This window comes from Tamandua tetradactyla, chromosome 1 (genome assembly GCF_023851605.1).
Source record: "Tamandua tetradactyla isolate mTamTet1 chromosome 1, mTamTet1.pri, whole genome shotgun sequence".
NCBI classification, from domain to species: domain Eukaryota; kingdom Metazoa; phylum Chordata; class Mammalia; order Pilosa; family Myrmecophagidae; genus Tamandua; species Tamandua tetradactyla.
In genome coordinates this window covers 194,907,215-194,924,678 of record NC_135327.1, presented here as the reverse complement: position 1 = coordinate 194,924,678, position 17,464 = coordinate 194,907,215, and the positions used below count along the sequence as shown (strand labels likewise).

At 54.0% G+C, this 17,464-nt stretch overlaps 1 protein-coding gene across 1 annotated transcript in view; it reads left to right on the top strand.

Annotated features, from left to right (window-relative positions):
- The first annotated feature begins 9,944 nt into the window (after positions 1-9,944).
- KCNH2 (potassium voltage-gated channel subfamily H member 2) overlaps positions 9,945-17,464 on the top strand; it is a 33,838-nt gene continuing 26,318 nt past the window's right edge. Inside the window, exons 1-2 of the mRNA XM_077149640.1 lie at positions 9,945-10,051; positions 12,932-13,162. Of these exons, the coding sequence (XP_077005755.1) occupies positions 9,976-10,051; positions 12,932-13,162 (307 nt within the window). The 5' untranslated portion in view covers positions 9,945-9,975. The remainder of the gene's footprint in view (positions 10,052-12,931; positions 13,163-17,464) is intronic.

Here is a 17,464-nt window from a genome sequence, read left to right as displayed (position 1 = left end):
CTGAATAAAAATATCCTCAAGATACGCAGAGTTGAAATTCTATTGATAGGAAATAGGCTGATGGAATTTAAGCTGGAAGGGGCTTTAGAGATAATCTGGGTGGGAGCGTCGCCCCTCAGTGCCGGACGTTAGCTGTGTTTGTACGGTTTCTTGCCCAACCTGCAGCCCCATCTTGAGGGGCCCATGTCTGGTGGGGGGTGAATAGGAGAAGGACACATCTGTGGGTGAGGTGTGGGGTCTCCCTCCTGCCTTCCCACTCAGTCCAGCAGCTCTATGGGATATGAGGTGGGCCTGCCCTGGTCCGGAGACTCCTCTTGTGGGGAAGGCAAGACCCGGGCCCTGGGTTTGCAAGAAGGGGCCGGGGGTGTTGTGGAGGGAAATGGGAGGTGGGAGCGGAAGGCCCTGGCTCTTTTATAGCCCAACCGGGGTTGTTCAGTGTGAGCTGGAAGTGCCCCACCCGCCCGACTATGAGCAGCTTCCTTCCTGGCTGCTGGCAAAGATTGGGTGGGGAGCAGAGGGGAAAGGAGGGAAGGGAAGTGGGCAAAGCGGGAGAGGGGAGGGGAGGAGTCCTTCCTCTGCTCGGAGAGAACTCCCTCCTCCTCAGGATGTAACTCATGCAGTGTGTCTTGAGGTCACGAGTTGAGAGGTTTGCTCAGGGTCCTGACTGTGGGCCTGGCGCTGGGAGTTTGAGGAGGGGCTCTGGGGCAAGGATCTGCGTTGGTCAGAGCTTCAGGTCATGAAGGTGTTGCCTGTCTTGAAAGGCACTGGGACAGCCCCGGCCCTTCCTGAGATGGCCACAGAGGGGCAGCAGAGAGCTAAAGAGAAGAGATTTGCAAAGTCCTGGGATCACAGCCACAAGCAAGGAGCCCAGCTTAGGTGCCTCTGAGCTCAGCTTAGGTGACGGGTCCACATCAGTGCTCTGGGACCCTGAAATGGGTCATTTGCACAAGCCTTAAACTCTTGTTGATGACTCTGTGTCCAGCCCATCCCCAGGGGGGTAGGGGTTACTTTCCTGAGAGAAAACCCTCTGCTGCTCTCTGTTTGCTGCACAGACCAGATGGGGTGAGTGAATTGAAGGCATAGGAAGCCATGTCCAGCACAATCTGGAGCACAAACATCAGACACTGTAGCTGCTGTGAGAGGAGGCAGTTCCAGTAGCTGGGAGGAGTGTTGGGGAAGGAATGGAGGAACCTCTCTTCAGTGCCTGTAGATGCCTCCCCTGTCCTACAGGGTTATATCCTGAGGAGGAGAGAGTTCTCCCTGAACAGAGGAAGGACTCTTCTCCCTTTTCCTGCTTCACCCACTTTCCTTCCCTCCTTTCCCCTCTTCTCTCCAAGCAGTCCTACAGATGGGCTCCCTTGGACAGAGACAGGTGGGCAGCCTGATCTGATTGACCCTGTCCTGGACACTCCCCTGACTCCTGGCCTTCCAACTGATATGAAAGTCATGTGGGCTAGACACCTTTAAAAACCCTAAGACTTTGCCCTATTAGTGAAGAATGAGTGTAAGGGGACCCTGGGGAAGTTTGAACCAGCTCCCTGATGGAAATTCGGGTATCTCCAGGCTTTGATTCCTCTTGAGATTTAGGCTTTTCCTTCTGAACCACCACCCTGAGTGGATTCTGCGGTGTGCTCACATGTGCGTGTGCCCATGACAGTGTGCACTGGGGCTCACTCATTGACTTGCCCCCACATCTGGGGGGCCAAGAAATCAGTAGTAGATATGAATGTTTTAACATTCTTGTGGACTTGGAATTGCCCTCATTCCTGGGGTCCAGAGTGAAAATGAGGGGTTTTGGGGGTTAGCCTGTGGCCTAGCAAATGATGACTGTAGAAGCCTGTCTCAGGCCATGGGGGCCCTTCACAAAAGGTCATATCATCTGCTAATGCAGGGCTATAGCATTACCCCAGACTAGAGACAGATGGCTTCCAGGGATCAATCTGACAGGCCCTGCCCCCTTCTTCCCTCCTCCTACCTCTTCTTCTCTCTTTCAACCCCTAAGGCTGGCCCAATTTCCTGGGTGGTTGCTGTGGTGCTAGTCTCTTGGGAACCAAAGCATGGAGCATCAAATGTGCCCAGCCATGGAAGCTCCTTAGCAACCATCACTGGGGATAAGCTGGGCAGAGCCCCTTTCCCCCTGGCTCCTCAGGTGCTCCCAGGGAAGGAGCCAGACCCTCTCTCCAAACCAGGGTGAAAGGAGAAGACTTTAGAGACCCTACTAAGATAAGTGAGATATAAAAAGCAGGATCCCAAAACCTCATATACCTTCAGTTGTATTATTTATCTTTTTTTTTCTGCCCACACTCCCAACTGAATTATAAGCTCCTTGATTCCCAGTGACTGGCCCAGAGACCAGCAATGAGACTTTCCTGATGTATATTTTCTGTTGATAATGATACTAGGGTCCCAATCCTCTTGCCTGTTTTCTTAAATTCCAGCCTAGGCTCCTCTAGAAACTACTGGTTGACCTACAGGAGCTTGAATTTAGATGGTGTTTTACCATGTGGATCCAGAAGGGGGAGCTCATTAGGCTCTTTTCTTTTACAGAGATGAAAGCTCTAATCCTTCCTTCCAGGATGTTCTGGTCCCCTGCACCTTGATGGGCCTTTGCTGTCTTGTTTCACCCCCTCACAAGTCTGTCCTCCCATGAGAAGACTTCACGCTGCATAGGGGTCTCCAGAGGGACAGAAATAAGGCGTCTTTACTCTTCTCAGCTCAGCTAAATTCTCCATAGCCGCTCCTCTTTTGTAAATCCTCCTCTTCCCCTTCCAACCTTAAAATGATCTCTTCCTACTGTGAAGTCAAAGCATTCATGGTCTGTACCGCTTCTTGGCGCCTAGGATCTAGGATTATATCGCTTCTCTTATTTGTATTTGGTGCCAGTGATTATTGACTAGTCATGTATGAGCATCTTATCTTCTCAAGTAATTACAAACTTTTAAAGATCAGGGACTGGATTTCATACTTAATATTTTCTTAGGGGTCTCACACAGTGTGGGGGGGGCACATAGAAACTGACAGGTATAATTGTTTGTGGGTAGATTGGGAAGATGACACAATGGGAGATCTAGTTGGATCTGAGGAGTCTTCTCTGCTCTTCGGTGGTGGCTGGCTTAGTATCTGATGGTGTTAGTGTTGGGGTAATATTCACATCTCACGCCCTTCCCCAAGGTAGGGTAGGTTCTGAATTCTATTGATGATTACAGGGCATAGCTCTGAAGCGCTGACATATCTACCTCTATATCTAAAGCTCTCTGGCTTCTTCTTCTTCCTCTCTCTCTCTCTCTCTCTCTCTCTCACACACACACACACACACACACACACACACATACACACAGAAACACTTTGAATTCCTTATTTCCTTTAGTTCTTGTTTTATGTAGTATATAATCCATGATCTGACCTGGTGTGGTGGGAAAATCATTTGACTAAGAACCCAAAGACCTGGCTTCTTGTCTTCTGTTTCTAACTTGTAAGGCAACCTTGAGGAAGTGTTCTCACTACTCTGAATCTCTGTTTTTATCAGCTTCAATATTTTTTGTCAGCCATAATGTTTCATAAGGCACCAGAAGCACCCAAAGAAAGGCTGAAGGGTTGCAAGTATAAAGTTCAGGGGAGGACTCATGCTTTTCTTCAATGACAGTGGGTGGGGATGAGGGAAAGTAGGTATAAATGTGACTTGGGGTTTTCTAGCACTGATTGGAAAAGTCAGCTCTTGCTTCACCATATGCTGCCTCCCAGAGTTACTATACAGTTCCAGGAACATTCTCATGGTTTGGGGTAACTGTCTAATTCACTGTGGCCCCAGTTTTGTTCACCTGGGCTGTCCTTCCCCGTTTCCTGCCCAGTCTGGCACAAAGCAATTTCAGCACCTTGGACAGAGACAACGCTCCACTAGGGCTGCAGATGTTGAGCAGCAAGAGAGCTTGGGATCTCCTGCCAGGCCAGCTTCCCTGGAGGGGGTGGCACTAAAGCGTGGCTTGCTCCTTAACACTGCCAAGTTCCCCAAACCCATCCAAAAATAAACCTGCAATCTATGTCAAAAACAGTATGTTGATGGCAAATTCTTTGATAGTATAGCTTTAAAAAACGAAACAAACATTTTCTCCTAGAACAGTGTCAAGTACATGGTAGGTGCTTAATTTGATTAGAAAGAATTGTCCTAACCCTCCTTCTATTCAAATTCTCACTCCTTACCAGCATCCCCCCACCCTCTAGAAAAATCTGGAGCGTCTACTTCTCGTTAGGTTCTGGAGCATCACTTGAAGCCACTTTTTGTGTGGTGATGCTGGTTTCATCCCTAAATACAAGAGAGGGATGGCTGTTACATTACCAGGTAGAGTAAACTTAAACTGGTCCCTCCTATTTACCTTTTTGGGTAAGTATAGTTTGGTTGGAGGACCTCACCCTTGACCCTTGTGGGATCTTGCTTTATGAAGATGTTTACCCCCTTCCTCTGTGCTTGAGATCATCCTCACCATCTGAAAGGGCCCAGATTTCCCAGGAAATCCTCCTGGTGGCCCTAGCCCACACTGAGCCCCCCTCCCTAGGATTCCCTTGCACATATGCACAAGTGGCATAGTATCATAATAGATTGTTTTCCTGACATTTTGTGCCTATTAGTTCTCTCTCCTCAATTAGATTATGAACTCCTTGTGGGTGGAGGCTGGATCAGATGTTTGCTAGTTTGTTTCCGGTAGACCTTACAATGATGAGCACCCAGCAGATGCTTAATATATGCCTTTTAGCTGATCAGTCTTATCCTGAGGGATGACTATCCTTAAGGGTCTCCCACTGTACTTCTGTTTTGTCTGAAATAAATATGTAAGATGGTCCATGACGCTCTCTGTGGAGTAACCATCAGCCCCAAAGGCACCGAGGATCAGAGAGCAGAGGCAGCAGGTGGAGGTGGAGATGGAGGGAAAATGGAAGGCTCATTGATGGGGGTGTGGAGGGAGTGTGCTTGTGTAGGACTAAAGAATCACTCACTGTTAGAGATGTACAGGACCTCAGAGATTAGCTTGTTTATTCTCCTTATTTTACAGGTAAGGAAAAGGAGAATAAGTGATTAAAGTTATGCAGCAAATTCACCCCTTCCATTACCTCTGATCTGCTTCAAATCTTCAACATCTCTCACCTGTACTATTAAGTAGCTTCATGTGGTAGATTGTCTTTTTTCAAAGATGGTTGCGCCAATAGATCCTATCACATGTATTTTAATGATAATGATAATGATGCTCCTCCATCGAGAGATGGGGTGGACATCTAGGTTCTCTCTCCTTGAATTTGGTTGGGCCATGATTATGGCTGAAGTTAGTTTATGTGACTTTTGAGGCTGAATAATAAAAGTGATGCAGCTTCTGCCTGGTTTTCGTTTGGGGCACTTGTCCTTGAAACCTAGTCACCATGTTGTGACGATGCCAAGAAGCCACACAGAAACGTCTCATGCAGATGTTCTGGCGACAGTCCTGGCTGGAAGCTGGCATCCACCACCAAATATGAGTGAACCAGATTTCCCTAGTCCTGAGGGGAGCAGAAACATGTCTTGCTGAACCTTGCCCAAATTGCAGATCCCTGAGCAAAATAAATGTTATTGATTTAGGCAATTGGGTTTTGGGATAGCTGTTATGCATCAATAGATAACTGAAATACCTCATTATCTGCTTCAGTTTCTCCAAATTAGCATACACATTTCATTAATTCAACAAATCTTTATTGGATACCTACTCTGTGCGAGGATCTGTACAAGGAAAGACAGTTCTACAGTTCTGAAGACTACATTTCAGCTACCATCACCATTCCTTCGGTGTGTCCCCTTTATATACAGGATAAATCTTACTCCTCAGGCCTCTGCAGATGGCCCCAGCCTACTGCTCCACTGCCACCACACAAATTGTTGTTTTTCCCAGACATGATCTCTGTTCTCCCTTGCTCATGTTGTCCCTTCCACCTGCAGTGCTTCTGCCCTGCCCCATTTCTGCCTTCTGGCCTGCTCTGAAACCATTGCCTCCTCCCCTCACAAGGACCTCATGGATTCCTCCAGTTGAAATTAATCTAAATCTCTTTGGAATCCCACAGCATATCCCTCAGATTGCACTATTTTTTGTCTGCCCATAGCCTCTCTCAAGACTCACTAGACGGCGAATCCCTGGAGGAGGAATCCTGGCTTGTTCCTCCTGTTCCCCCACAGTGTTTGTTTGGCACAGGGCCCAGCACATAGGAGGCCCCCAGTAAACATTTGATTTGACTACTAGCAGAACCAGAATTAGAAGGCAGGGCTCTCAGATCCTGGTCTCTAGCACTTTACTTGCATCTTTTAACACCAACAAGCCAGGGAAAATGTTCCAGTTATATGGCTGGTGTCTGGCTGGTGGGAGACCTTGGTTAGGGGCTAGGGGTGCACGTGGGGCTGCAGATGGCAATGAGTGAAGGGAGCCCTGGGCGCTTAGCTATGGGTTTGAGGTAGATTCCTTCCTCTTTTCCTCTTTCTATCCCCTCCTCCCACCTTCCTCCTTCTCTCATCTCTATCTCCCTGTCCCATCCGCTTCCTTCCTTTACTTACTTATTTCTTCTTTTCCCCCTTCTTGCTTTCAATAAACCCTGAGCACCCACTTCTGGAAGGCAAACATGCTATTTCTTTATTTCTCTTCTTCAAACCCATCTCATACCTGAAAACATCTCTATTCTCAGGATCCAGTTGCACAGAAAAACAAGACCCCACCATGCCATCTAACTTCCCCTGGAACAGCAAGGGATTGCTTTTGTTGCTTCTTCCTCCCCCAGGACCCATTTCTTCATAAGCTGTCTCTCCTGCCTGCAGGTGACTGGCACTGCTTCCCAGTCCCCTGTGATTGCAGCTTGCTCTCCTGGGCCTGGTTCTGGCAGTGTCTTGCCTTGCCTGCTCCTTGGGGGCGTATCAGCAGAGGAAGGCTTCAATTTCTTTTTTCCTCCTAAGATATCTTGGATCAACTGCTTTCCTCCTCAGGCAAGCAAATTCAGTGTTTTTGTAGACTTTTCACCCTAAATTCTCTTTCCAGGAGCTGGGAGGACCCTTTGTGTCTCCTCTCCTTCCATCAGTGACTGGCAGGGTTGGGGGAGAGCTCTTCCTAAGAATGGTCCCTTAAAATGGCCCTGGGAGCCTGTGATGGGGTTGGGGAGACCCTATATGTTCAACAACCCAGCTCCTGGTATCGAGGTTAGGCATGTTTCTTTTTTCCCCAAGATCTGGGGATAGTGGTTACAGGAAGTTGGTGGGTTGGGAGAGCTGCTCAATCAGCCTCTCTGTTGCCCTCTAACTTTTGGTGCCTGGGCACCTGTGGTCCCCAAGTAGGATACCTTTGGGGAGAACACGAATCATCTTACAGGCTCTTTCCTTAGCCTTCAAGGAAGTCAGAAATCTACATTTTGCTTTAAGTTCTCAGGGAGGGAGGGAGGGAGAGAGGGAGAGAGGGAGAGAGAGAGTGAGAGAGAGATCTACCTCTCCTTAGCTCCAGGGAAAAGCTTTCTTCTTTGTACACATGATGGCAGGAGGAAGGACATTCTTTGCCTGGCCTCCTCTCTTTTGGAAGCTCCCTCTGACTCCTTTTTCCTCTTTGGGATAAGAGCAGAGGCCTGACCAAGAGACTTGGCTGCCAGTAGTGGGAAGACAACAGCTGGCAAGATCAGATGACTGAGTAGCCCACTTTGCTTCAGGGCTAGGCTCTCCCTCTACCCTGGTCTGGAGAGAAGTGGGGGGAGGGGGAGGACCCCAAGTTGTCCCTTCCCATTTTTCTCTTTTCCTATGCTCAGCCATAGGACCTGTCTCACTTTTCACTCAAACGTGAATCATCCTGGGTATATGGCAGGCAACCCAACATCCAGGGCTTTCGGGTTCCACCCCAGTACCCAGATGTGTTGATAGACCTGACCACAGGTGACAAGGGAAGGGAAGCCTCTGCCACTGAAGGCCCTGGGCATCTTGGGGTGTGAGCGAGGAAGCTACTGGATGTGGAGAGGGGCTAAGGGATGACTGTACAGGGAAGAGCCTCTGCTCTTTTTTAGCATCAGCTGGTGTAGCCACCTCCTTCTCTCCCACTGGCTGCTCCCTGAGTCACTGCCCACCCACCAGCAAATAAAAATGGGGTGTCATCTGCTGGTCAATGGCCCCATTTGGCCCCACTGTTTCCCTCTCTTTGCTCTCGGGTAAAAAGTCAGAGTCTGGGTATGGTGGTCTCACCAAGACCTGTTTCTCTCTGGGCCTTCCTCCTTCCAGGCTTTTCTTCCTTCTCTCTGCCCTTTGTTCCTCCCTTCCCCCCACATCCCATGATGGGTCTCCCTGGTGACAAGACCCACCCCCTTGTTCCAAGGACAGAGGCAGCTGCAAGCCCTCAGGGGCCCCCACATGGCCCCATCCATCTAGACAGGTCTTTGATTGGGGCAGCAGGGGAGGGGACCCAGAGCCGGCTGCTCAGCTGCTGACTCCTCCCAGCTGGCCTGCTCAGCTGTCAACACTTGCCTCCCCACCCGGACTTTTTACTGGGGCCCTGCCTGGTTGCTCGGACCCAGACACCTTGGTCCCTAAGACCCTCATTCGACTCAGGCAGGCGGCGGGCAGACACCCTGCCTGCCCTTGAGCATCCTCAGGCCTCCTTGCCTAAATAAGGGCGCTGCAGCTGGAGCGAGCCAGCTGGTGTGAGGGGGGGGGGGGAGTATGCGGGGAGGAGGGGCCTGCGGCTAGGCCAGGGTTTTCCGAGAGGCTGGGCCGTCGCCGCCGCTGCAAGGCCTTGAGCCTGCGGATTGGGCGGGCAAGGCTGGCCTCGCGCTGCAGGGGAAGGGCGGGCAGCTCTCACGGGGGAGGGCAGGGGGGATCCCCAGGTTGAAACCTCGAGCTCAGGCCCTCTGTTTTATCCAGCAGCTAGGAAGCCGCAACTTCTGCTAGAAAGTGCCTCTCTGCACACCCCCCATGGAGGACCCTGAAAAAAAACAAAACAGAGAAGGCTATGCGTGTGTATTTGCGAGGAGCAGAAGGGCAAACCCCTGCTCTGGGTGCGTGCCCCTCCTAAGTCTCACTCACCCTCATCTTATATCTCGGCTGGCCTGGAGCATCCAAATTGCCTTGCCTGGTTTCCCTTGACTCTGGTCTCCGCCTTCCCCGGGGCCCAGGTCGCCCATAAGTAGGCTTTGAGCATATGCTGTATGTACCTAGGCCGGTGCTCGGCGTGGTGGGGGACGAGGACAAGATGGGCGGGCTCTCCTCCTTTAAATCAGGATCCCCGGCCCTTCCAATCCGGAATCTCCAGCCCACTCCCTCGCCGCTTCAAGCCCGGCCCTCGCACCTGTCCTCCGGGTTCCTGTACCTAAGGGACCCATCCCCCTCTTCTGGGAGCGCAAGTCCTAGGGGCTCCTGGGGAGAAAGAGGGGCTGGGGTGGGGGGAGCAGTCGGCGCGGTTCAGCCAATGGGAAGGGCGGGCGCGCGGGGTGAGGGGGGGGAGAAGGCGGCGCTGCGGGCGCGCGGCGGGAGGGTGCCGGGAGGCGGGGGACAGAGTCAGAGGGGCGCGCGCCGCGTTAACCCTTCCGCGGCCGGGCCGAGCCGCAGGCGCAGCCCGAGCCGCGGGCGCCGGAGCCGCTGTCGGCGCCGCAGGCGGGCGGGCCAGGGCCGGGAGTCGGGAGCCCGGCGCTCGGGAGGGCGGGCGGGCAGGCGGAGCGCAGCGCGGGGACGCGGCGGAGCGGGGCCCGCGGCTCGGCGGGAGCCGGCAGACAGGTGTGCGGGCACCCGGGCGGGCGGCCCGTGCTCAGGCGGCTCCAGGCCGGGCCCGCGGTCCGGAGTCGGGAGCTGAGCCGGGACCCCGCGCCCGCAGCCCAGTCTTGACCTCGCCCGTGCTCAGCTTAGCCGCGGGGTGCGGAGACCACGGCCGGGCCGGGCCACCCGAAGCCTAGTGTTGGGCCGGGCCGGGCCGGGGTGGGTGGGGGTCCGCCCGGCCCGCCCATGGGCTCAGGATGCCGGTGCGGAGGGGCCACGTCGCGCCGCAGAATACCTTCCTGGACACCATCATCCGCAAGTTTGAGGGCCAGAGTGAGTGGGGGAGGGGGCCAACGGGGAGGGGGCTCTGGGGGTGGGCTGAGCTCCCTCGAGTGTGTATGGGGGGGCGTGCCCGGGCCGTGTGCACCGCCAAGTGCGAGTCAGATGGGGGCTAGCAAGACCTGAGGAGCTGGCCAGGGGCTGCGGGGGGGGGGGGGGGGAAGGCTTGGTGCTCAGGGGGCTGTGGGCATGGGGCCAAGAGTCTGGTGTTGGAGTGGTGGACTCCTGGGTTCAGCTCAGGCTTCTGGGATCCAGGAATGTGTGATACCCTGAGGGTGTGGGGAAAGGAGATAAGATGGGAGTGTGCAGGTACCTCTAATTCTGAGTGCCTGGATGTGGACACAAGAACGTATATGACCCAAACTGTGGGACCCTAAGTGTACGGTGTGCGGGCTGGTCTTGATTGTATTGAATGGGAGAGACTGTAAGGGATGTCTAATCTGCTCTTGAGTGTGTGGGGCGCGTGTGTCTGACCCTGAGAGTCATGCATGAATTTAATCCTGAACAGGCAGTGGGGATGTACCTTTGACAAAGCTACGAGATTGTGGGCCCTGGGATGAGAAGGTATCATGGGGCTGAAGCTGGGCTTTGAGGCTTTAGTGCCCCCATATTGTGGATTTCCCTGCCCTGGGCACTGTCCGTCAGTCCCCCATTGGGACTACAGCACCCCCTAATGCTGGCTTGGTAAGGGAGGTTCCCAGAAAGTGTCCCAGGCCAGGTGAATATTCTGGGTGTGGACATCTGCACCCATCCTGCATGCAGTGCCTGTACCCAAGGCTGCATGTGTTGTGCCCATGGTGGGTGTGACTGCCAGGGGACCTGGGAGCTGGGAGAAGGTGACATTCCTCGCACATGACCCCGTGAGCACGGAACAACGTGTGCTCGTAACCATGATGGAAGAGGGGGGGTGCGGGGGGAAGGGAGGGGCTCAGCCGATAGGAAGCATTGTCTGAAGCCCAGGAACAGGATGATCTCCAGGGGGAGGAGAGTGATACTGGTCCAGGGGAGCCGGGCCCAGGGGCTTTCCTTTCTCCACACTCTAGAGAAGGCTGTGCAGGCAAAAGGAAGAGCACTGGGCTAGGATTCAGGGGCCTGGCTGGTCCCACCTCTGTCACTGACTGCATGTGACCTTGAATGCTCTCTTCCTTCTGGGTCTCAGTTTCCACATGTGTGGAGGCTCCAGGCCAAGGGGACCTTTAAGGGCTTTTCTGTCCTGGTGTTCCAGGATGTCTGTGAAGGGGGTGGGGGTGGGGCTTGCATTCGAAGAAACTCACTCCTCTTTCCAAGTCCTAGGAGTCAGGACAAGGGGTGGTTTTTCTTCTATGAAGCTGGTGTGTGTGGTTAGTACTCTGTGGATTGCCTTGGGCTGAGATGGAGAGGGAGAGGGAGGCAGAGCTAAGGGGGGGTGGGTTGCATGTGACAGCGAGCCCTGATTCCTGGGGTTGACAATGGCCTGGGAGTTTTGGGGGGCCCGGGAAACTGACCTAAGGATGACCAAACTCCAAAAAGTAACTTCCTGGAGGCCGAGGGAATCGGGTCCTGAGGAAGGTGGGAGGAGGCCGGATCCTAATGGCCTCAGCCTGCTTCAGGGAGCCCCTGCTGCAGCAGCCAGGGCATTGCCCATGGAATGGTCCAGAGCCACGGCCTGAGGCTGGAAGGGGGCAGAGTTCTGACTGCTGCTGAAAGCCCAGCATTAAAGGCCAAAGTGGCCCGAAACTTCTGTGTTTATAAAAAAGCTCTTATCCCTGGAGCATCTTCCCTAGCACAAGCTGGGACTGCTGCTCACATGCTGCTCGCCCGCCAGTCTGGCTCTTGGGGCAGACGTGAAGTGGGTGAGCCAAAGTCTAGCTGAAATCGGTCCGTTGGGGCTTCTTTCCATGATGGGGCCAAACTGAGAAAGACCTCCCATCCGTGGGGATGGTCCCTTTCTTGGGTTTATCTTCTTACAGGTGGGCCACTGCCTCTCAGGCCCATCAACTGGGTGTATTTCCATGTTCAGAGAAGCAGGTTCCTTTCCATGCCCCCTATGACCTTGCCCGCTTCTGCCTGTGACCCTCAGCTTACTCCTTCACCTTTTGCCAGACCTAGGTTCAAAATTTGGCACTGTCATTTACAAACTGCAAGACTGGGTATGTTTCTTAACTTCTCTTGAGCTTCAATTTCTTCATCTATAGAACCAGGATACTAATACCTACCCGATGGGGTTGTCAGTGTGTACAAAGAGATACAGCACCTCGCACATAATAGGCGTTCAACATGCCACTTCCCTCATCCTCTTTAGCTGCACCACTTGACTGCTCCTGGAAGTGGTGAAGAATTCCAGGGAGGTACTGAGCTGGAGGGCCCGCAGATAGTTGAAGTAATTGTTTAGGAACTCCTGGGATAAGGGGTGCCCTCCCCACCCACCACCCAGTCTGAGAGAGTGGGGATCAAGAGGAAGAAGTCAAAACCCGTGCAAAGGCAAGGCTGCTGTGTCTGGGCCGCCATCACTGGCCCTTCCCAGGATCCCTCTCCAGGCCCAGTGTTTATCCCTTCGCCGCGGTTGCTGACACGCGTTGCTGACACCCGCCCAGGCTGGCCTCGGCCCCGGGCGCGGAGGGGGCGGCGGGCGGCTGGCTGCCTGCCCGGGGGAAGCCACGCAGCCAGCCCGCGGGCCGGGAGGGGGAGGGGCCGCGCCTGCTGGGCCATGCCCAGCGCAGGCACCTGTGTCAGGGCACAGCTGTGCTAGTGCCCTGCTGGGGACCCCAGGCCCCACTGTGCTCCCTGGGGCGGGGAGTCCCCCGGCGGCTGTGTGGCGAAAGAATGTGGGGAAGGGCTGGTAGTTCCCGAGACAAGGGTCCCCCGCTCACGTGCTGGCTTATCCCCGCCCCCCAGGCCGCAAGTTCATCATCGCCAACGCTCGGGTGGAGAACTGCGCCGTCATCTACTGCAACGACGGCTTCTGCGAGCTGTGCGGCTACTCGCGAGCCGAGGTGATGCAGCGCCCTTGCACCTGCGACTTCCTGCACGGGCCGCGCACGCAGCGCCGGGCCGCGGCGCAAATCGCGCAAGCCCTGCTTGGCGCGGAAGAGCGCAAAGTGGAGATAGCCTTTTACCGGAAGGATGGTAGGCACGGGCTGGGGGCGGGGCCACAGCCGAAGGGGCGGGGACAAGAGGGACTAGGTGGGGGCTGTGGGATCCCAGAGGCTGGAAAGTGGCGGGAGCCGAGATGGGTCATGCAGGGGCGTCTAACACTTGGAGGGGAAATCCAAACTGGGGTCATTACAGGGTTCCGGTTGGGAGGCACGTGCTGGGACTTTAGGCTGCAGGGAGGTCTGGGTCTCCTCACCCCACTCTGACAGGGTGGCCTAGGGGTTACTTGGCTATGGGTCTGGTGCCTCAGGTTCCTCCCTCCCTGTGGGCCTGTTGAGCCTGTTGAGCCAGGGGAACTGAAGTTTGACGGGGCCGAGATGGCAGGTGCGACTGAGGCAATGGGACAGGCGGGGTCTGGGCTCTGACCCCTGGCCACAGACCTATAGCTACACTTAGGCCGTCCCTGCCAACTGACTCTTCTGAGAAGCAGTGTCTGAGGGGTGAGGTGGTGGACGGCTGCTGTTCGCTCTCTGCCACCCTTCTGCCCCCTCTCTCTTCTGCACTTAAACTGCACCTGGGCCTGGGAGTGTCTCTCCCCACAGCCTTGGTTTCCCGGGTTCCCATTGTCTTATCTATCGAGTGCCTGCCCACTTCACCCAAATGCGCCAGATGTCTCTGCTCAGCCACAGCTCCCAGCCCAGCTGCTCTGCGCTTCCGGAGAGCAGATAAACAGAGCCTAGGGTGGAGCTACGCTCACACCGAGGCCTGCCCCATTGGGGTGGGGTGGGCTCTGCTCTAGGAGGGTTGGCCAGGAGGTTGCGGAATGTGCAGCTGGACTGTCACGGGTGCCCAATCAAGCTACTCATCTGTGTGTCTTTAACAAGCATTTATTGAACACCTGTGAGCCAGGCGCTGTGCTAGGCCCTTGGCTATATGGCAGTGAACCAAAGAGACAAGATTCTTACTTTCATGGATTTTACCTTGCATTCTGCTATGGGGGAGGCAAAGTGAGGATTCTTCCCCCTGCCAACTCATGAGCCTGGCCCTTGAAACTTTCTCTGTATGTGTTAGGGTTGGCTAATGTAGCCCTATAAAGGCTTGCTTACACACTCTGCTTTTGCAGGCATGCACAGTCTGTGACATTATTGGGTTGGACTATAGGGGCTCTGCCATAGGAGTCCTATGGAATAAGGGTTTCTTATCGCAAATTGGGATTCCTGCTGGGAGGCAGTTAGGTGAGACTAGAATGCAAACTCTGAAGGCAGTGGTTTTGATCTGCTTTTTTTCCCTCCCTCACTGATGGTGTACCTAGAACCTTAATCAGAGCAGATCTGCTTTTAGATCTGCGTGGTGGTGATCTAGTAAAAGCTAACACTGATGGGTGGTTTCTGTGTGCTGGGCATTGGGCTAAATGTTTCACTTATATTATCTCATGTAATCTTCATAACCCTGGGAGGGTTTTATGGAGGAGAAAACTGAAGTGCAGGGAAATTAAGAAACTTCCAAAAAGTTGCACAATGAAAAAGCGACAGAGCTGGGAATCGAACCCATGTCTGACCAAAACATTACCTTCTCTGCTCTGTTGTGTGTTGTGTATTAAAAACAACACCCAAGTAGCTAGAGGTATATCTGTATACTGCATATTACTGTATTTCAAGTTTTATTTTAGAAGTTTTAAAATCACTGGTAGAATGAAAAGAAGATAAACACCTGAATCCTGCACTGGGGTTTAACACTTGAAATTATATAATATTGGGCTGGTCAGTTAACTTCCCTGAGCCTATTTCTACTTTTGCAAAATGAGATAATATGCTTTGCTGGAGAACCTCACAAGGATACTGTGAGTTTCATTAGAGAGAAAGCCCATGGGAGTGCCTTAAACTGTAAGATGCTGGGCCCACTTTTGGACGTTGGCTTGTGTTGTGTGATTTGGCCCCATTGGCAAGAGGGACCTGGAAGCTTCTGTATCTGGCAGTGGTAAGTGTGAGGTCCTCCTTGGTGGAGCTGGCTCTCCCTCTTGCCCCAGCCCTCCTCCTTTGGGAAAGGGATGGCCACAGAACTCCTGCAGAGATGCTATCTTGGAATCTTGGAGCTGGAGACAACCTGATGGATCATTTAATCCAACCCCACTTGAGTTACAGATGAAGAAACTGAGAACTAGTGGTCTGGTTACCAGAGAATCAGTGGAGGAAGTGGGACTAGAATGCGGGCCTCTGACCCCAAGTTCATTCGTTTTTCCACTCTCCAGGTTTCTATTCCAAGGGGTGGGGTGGGGGGCTGTGATCCAGAAAACCCTATACCAGGCATCTCCACCTGCCCTATCTTTGCTCTCACCATTTTCATGTGGGTCCCCACTTAACCCTGGCACTCTGGGCCTAGGAGGAAGACAGATGTCCTCAGCCTCCCCTGCCCCTGCTTTGAAACACTAAGTCCCTTGTGCAGATCCCAGGTGTGTGATCTGCCCTGAGTGTGTGTGTGTGTATGTGTGTGTGTGTGAGTGCTTGTGCATGGGCCAAGGGGGAGGCAGAGGTGAGGCATGCCAGTGCCACCTCTTATTCCGATCTGGGCTTTTCTCAGGGTCTCTACCTGGATCAGTGATGGGGGAATGGGTCCCTGGGCTGCAGCCACAGGAAGGGTAGGGGTGGCCTGGAAGGAGGTGGAGGCTTTTACTGGCAGGCACCACCATAGACAGCTGTGCTGTGTCCATGCCTCTGTCCTGGCTCTGTGCAGTATCAGGGCCTGGAGCCAGACAGCCCCATTATTTAGTTGCTGGGATTGCTGGGAGATGGAGAGGCTGGACTTGGGGTTTGTGAGGGGAAGGTGGGCTGGAGGGAGAGACATTGGGTGCTTGGGATTATGGAGCTGACATCTCTAAGTCCAGCCCAGAATCAAGATGGAATTGGGAGCAGAGCCCCACAGTGTGGGGCTGGTAGGTGGTGACATCCCTGCTGGCTGCCCCTTCAGGGCCCTGGGGTGCCACCTTGGGCAACAGGTGTTAGTGGGTACACACCTCTGTTCTCACGTCTTTGTCTTCTTAGGGGTGGAGTGGTGGCTCCCTTAGATGGTGGCTCCTCCTCTCTCCTCCTCCTCCATTGGATGTTGGGGAGGCCACCTACTCTCTGTCCCTGACTTTCTTTTTGCTCCTTATTTCCATCTCTCTCTTCCTTTGTGCTGCTTCCTTGCCCACCCCAGCCACCCAGCCACCCCTGCCGCCCCAGCACTCATCCTCTCTGTCTGCCTGCACCCGGTGTCTCTGCTCCCTTCCTTTTACCCACATCTCTGGCCTCCCCACCTTTGTCTCCTGGAGTTGCTGCAACTCTCTGTCCCTTTGGTCTTTATCTCCTCTGTCCTTCTTCTTCCCTTCCTTCAGCACCCCTGAACCTCTCTCCTTGCGGTCCTCCCTCTGCCTTGGTGTCCCCCACCCCTCTGAACTTCTGTCTCACAGTCTCTGTCTGGCTTCCCATAGTTCTGCCTGTCCCGGTCTGGTCTCCATGTCCCCGTGTCCCCAGGAGTGTCCCCAGGAGTCTGTGCGTGGGTGGGAATGGGGGTGTCTCTGGAGGAGAGTCTGTCAGCTTCTCCACTCCAGCTGCAGGCTGGTTGCCATGGCAGCAGGGTCAGAGGGCCCCCACTGCAGCAGCTGAAGCTGTGAGGTGGGGGGAGGGGTGGGGACCATAGCCCAGGCCAGCCCCTGTCTCCTCTCCTCTGTCCCCAGTGCCTGTGGGGAGCTAGAGCCCCAGAGATGGCCCCCACACTCACCGATCTACGGTCCTCAGACCCAGTTTCCCAGATGCTGGTACGCATATTTCTTGCGCCAGTGCTACTCTGGGCCTCCTGGGACCATCCACACACCCAGGCCTTTTCTTCTGGTCCTCCTTCCTCACCGTTCCCCCTCCTCCCTGTCTCCTTAAACTAGGCTCCCTCCTCTGACTCTTGGGTCCCCCTGCTCCCTGCTCCATCATGGCTGGCCTCTCCCCAAGCTTAGGCACCCGCTCCCCCTCCTCCAGTCTGTAATCCACAGGTTCCCAGGATCCCATCAGTCTGCACTAGAGATAAGGATGCTTCTCCTGGAAGTGAAAGTCTGAGGAGCCCATGGATATTTTGAGATTAGGAAGGCAGGTCAGGGAGAGGATGGTCTCCTTGAGCTGGGAAACAGACCAGAATGATCCCAGGAGGGACTGTGGTTAGACACAAGGAAGCACCTCTTGTGGGGGGCTCTGCCATTGGCAGAGAAGTCCCTATTTTTCTGGCAGAGCCTGGTGCAGTTTGGAGCCAGGAGCAGGTGAGAGGGCGTTTAGAGCCCCTCTTCTGGTCAGAGCATTTTCAGGGCTGCTAGTG